Source organism: Geospiza fortis, unplaced genomic scaffold (assembly GCF_000277835.1).
Source record: "Geospiza fortis unplaced genomic scaffold, GeoFor_1.0 scaffold2405, whole genome shotgun sequence".
In the NCBI taxonomy this organism is placed as follows: Eukaryota; Metazoa; Chordata; class Aves; order Passeriformes; family Thraupidae; genus Geospiza; species Geospiza fortis.
The window spans coordinates 8374-12082 of NW_005055223.1; the positions used below are offsets into that span (position 1 = coordinate 8374).

A 3709-nucleotide genomic window follows, 5' to 3' on the forward strand; every position below is an offset into this window, starting at 1 on the left:
ATATTTTGGGTTGGATTATTGAGTTTTGGTTAATCCCAGGCCAGCAAGGGAGTGGGCAGGGGCTGGTACCCCAGATGTTGAAGCCTTTATCCCATTCCTTAACATTTTGGGTAACTTTGGCTGCTTTTGGTGCCATTTACTCACCCACAACACCACTAACACCCCTCTACTGAGTTGAGCTGAGTTTTGGGTTTGGTTTGAGTTTTGAACTCTGAGTTTTGGGTTTGGTTTGAGTTTGGAGAGCTGAATTTTGGTGAATCCCAAAAGGGGTCGCTGCTCCAGGGGTTACCAGGTGTTTTGGGTTGGATTGTGGAGTTTTGGTTAATCTCAGGTCAGGAAGGGGACAGCGCCCCAGGGATTATCAACCTGCAACCATTCTCCACACGAACTTCGTTTTATTCCACCAATAAATTAGAATTATTTTCGTTATTCCTGTCGTCCCTACCCCTCTTTCCAGCGGCTCCCACCGGGCGCTGCCCTTCGGCCTCGCCGTGGCTTTGGCCTCCTCAGCATCTCCAGCCCTCGTTGGGCACCCATGGCCAGGCGGCTGTGGGGGGACGTGGCCGTCACTCAGGGGGACCTGCACCCCCAAATTCACCGAAATTCGGGCGGGTTTGGGACTTACTTGAGGTCTGAGAGCTCCCGGATCAGCCCCCGGATGACGTCGCTGGCATCCGATGGTTCTGTGGATTTGGAGCTGCCGAGGAAGGAAAAAAAAACCCAAAAAACCCAAATTGGGGTTTTTTCACTCCTCAAATTGGGGATTTCAGGGAAAAAAAATCAGGATTTTGGTGCTGTCTGGGTTCACCCACCTTTGCCAGGGGTTGTCTCCTGTGGGTCTGGTGGGGATCTGGCCTGGGGTGGGCCAGGGCTGCAGGGAAAGAAAGGAGATGGGGAGGGTCCCAGTTTGGGATGGGGAGGGTCCCAGTTTGGGATTGGGGAGGGGTCTCTGGATCCCAGTTTGGAATGGGGAGGGGTCTCTGGATCCCAGTTTGGGACTGGGGAGGGGTCCCTGGATCCCAGTTTGGGTGGGGAAGGGTCCCTAGATCCCAGTTTGGGTGGGGAGGGTCCCAGTTTGGGATGGGGAGGGGTCTCTGGATCCCAGTTTGGAATGGGGAGGGGTCCCAGTTTGGGGCCATCCCAGTTGTACCTTCTCCCCTGGGCTGGTGCCTTCCTGCTGCTCCCGGGGCTCTGAACTTCCCTCAGTGTCCCCGTGGGCCCCACAATGCCCCGGTGCTGCTGGTTCCACCTCGTTCTGTCCCAAAATTCCCAGTCTGGGAGTTTCCCAGTTTGGCTCTGGCTGTTCCTCTCCTTCCCCATCCACCTCCAGAATTCGTGGTTTTGGCGATTCCAGCTGCTCCTCTCCTGTTCCATCCAAAATTCCCATTTTTGGTGTTTCCAGCTGCTCCTCTCCTGCCCCATCTGCCTCGGGAATTCCTGGTTTTGCTGATTCCAGCTCATTCTCTTCCGGTTCATCCAAAATTCCCAGTTTGGGAATTTCCCAGTTTGGCTCTGTCTGCTCCTCTCTTTCCTCTGGAATTCCTGGTTTTGGTAATTCCAGTGGATCTTCTCCTGTTCCACCCAAAATTCCCATTTTTGGTGTTTCCAGCTGCTCCTCTCCTGCCCCATCCGCCTTTGGAATTCCTGGTTTTGGTGATTCCTCTTCTGTTCCATCAAAAATCCCCATTTTCAGTGGTTCCAGCTGCTCCTCTCCCGTTCCATCCAAAATTCCCATTTTTGGTGTTTCCAGCTGCTCCTCTCCTGTTCCACCCAAAATTCCCAGTTTGGGGATTTCCCAGTTTGGCTCCAACTGCTCCTCTCTTTCCTCTTTTGTCTCTGAAATTCCTGGTTTTGGTGTTTCCAGCTGCTTCTCTCCCGTTCCACCCAAAATTCCCATTTTCAGTGACTCCATTTGCTCTTCTCCTGCTCCACCCACCTCCAAAATTCCTGGTTTTGGTAATTCCATCTGCTCCTCTCCTGTTCCACCCAAAATTTCCACTTTCAGTGACTCCATTTGCTCTTCTCCTGCTCCACCCACCTCCAAAATTCCTGGTTTTGGTAATTCCAGTGGATCTTCTCCTGTCCCACCCAAAATTCCCATTTTTGGTGTTTCCAGCTGCTCTTCTCCTGCTCCATCCACCTCCAAAATTCCCATTTTCAGTGGCTTCAGCTCCTCCTCTCCAGCTCTATCCACCTCCAAAATTCCTGGTTTTGGTGTTTCCAGCTGCTCCTCTCCCGTTCCACTCAAATTTCCCATTTTCAGTGGCTCCACCTGCTCTTCTCCTGCCCCATCTACCTTTGGAATTCCTGGTTTTGGTGATTCCAGCTGCTCCTTTCCTGCTCCACCCAAAAATCCCATTTTCAGTGACTCCAGCTTCTCCTCTCCTGCCCCATCCACCTCCGAACCTGCCATTTTTGGCGATTCTCCACAATTCTCTCCTGCCCCATCCAAAATTCCTGGTTTTGGTGACACCGACCCATCCTTTCCTGCCCCATCCACTTCCAAAATTTCCACCTGGGGCAATTCCAGATGATTCTTTTCCACCCCATGGGAAATGCTCTGTTTTGGTGATCCCAGCGCTCCGCCACCTCCAATTTCCTCGTCTCTCCCTTCCTGAAAAATCACATTAAAAACCCCAGTTTGGGGAGTTTTCCCCTCTGTTGGGATTTTGGGATCCATCCTGGCAGGATCTTCGTGGGAATCAGCTCCTGGTGCTTCCTGAAGAATCCTCTTGGCTTTGGGAGCGTGGAATTTCCTGTCACCTATTGTGTGTGTGATGAGGGAAAAAGGAAAAATTTTTTAGATGGAAAGGAATAAAGGAAATCGGTTTGGATCCAGTTGGATCTCTCAGAAGGGGCAAATGACCCCAGTTGGGTCATTCTGGGCCCAAATTGAGATATTTGTGTGTTTTTCTTTTTACCTGGGATTGGGCGGCTCCTGCGTTTCCCCATCCTGGCGCTATCTAGGAAGGATAAACAACCCAAATTACCCCAAATTACCTCAGCTCTCCATTTCACACAACCCCAGTTCCCCTCAGGCCCCAGCAGCCATTTTCCCCTCACAGCCCAAATAAATAGAATAAAATATCCCCCAGCTCCCCTAAGGCACAACCGCAATATAAAGCCCCAAACCCTCTGGGTTTTAGGCGAAAATCCTGGAATTTTCAACGCATTTTGCACCTCTGGGCATTCAGCCCACCGTCTCCCCTCACGGTTTTCCCGCCTTTTTCCCCGCCGGCAGCGGGGCACACTGGGAGTTGTAGTTCTCCGGCGCTGCCAAGCAGAGCGCTTTTTACGACAGCGGCTTTTTTGCGACGGCGGTGCTGTAAAGCGCGGGGTGTTGACAGCGGCCGGCGGAGCAGGAAGTGAGTGAGGATAAACCGGGACAAAACGGGATAAAAACGGGATAAAACCGGGATAAACCGCAGTAGCGGGGTCGGGGGGTGGGGCCTGCAGACAGCTGCGGGGCGACAGCGCCTTGTGGGGCGCTCTGGGAGGCGACAAAGCCGCGGTGGGGCCTGAGGGGCGCGCCCGGGGCCTTGTGAGGGGCGGGGGGGCACCGAGGATTTTTGGAGGGTTCTGAGGGCGATTGCGGATTTAAATCAGAGTGGGGATGTCCTCTGTTCCCTCATCCCAGCTCGTCCCGGCGGGACACGGAGCCATGAGCCGAGCCAGGAGGGTCCCGGGCCGGGGGGCGGCCATGGCCAGG

The 3709-nt window shown here is 53.5% G+C and overlaps 1 protein-coding gene across 1 annotated transcript; it reads right to left on the minus strand.

The window, feature by feature from the left end:
• Positions 1–441: 441 nt before the first annotated feature.
• LOC115949246 (opioid growth factor receptor-like) lies at positions 442–3213 on the minus strand. The gene is made up of 7 exons (XM_031065770.1): positions 3133–3213; positions 2922–2963; positions 1855–2763; positions 1151–1446; positions 813–871; positions 626–697; positions 442–547 (listed from the first exon to the last, which is right to left on the minus strand). Exons 2-7 carry the CDS (start codon positions 2950–2952, stop codon positions 442–444), a joined length of 1473 nt encoding a protein of 490 aa, XP_030921630.1. The 5' UTR covers positions 2953–2963; positions 3133–3213.
• Between the last annotated feature and the right edge of the window lie 496 nt (positions 3214–3709).

Coding starts and splice junctions, on each gene's coding strand:
- LOC115949246 (XM_031065770.1), bottom strand. CDS start 2,952: ATGGGGAAACGCAGGAGCCGCCCAATCCCAG. Junction 872..1,150: donor GCACCAGCCCAGGGGAGAAG/GTACAACTGGGA, acceptor CTTTCCCTGCAG/CCCTGGCCCACCCCAGGCCA. Junction 548..625: donor CGGGAGCTCTCAGACCTCAA/GTAAGTCCCAAA, acceptor GTCCCCCCACAG/CCGCCTGGCCATGGGTGCCC.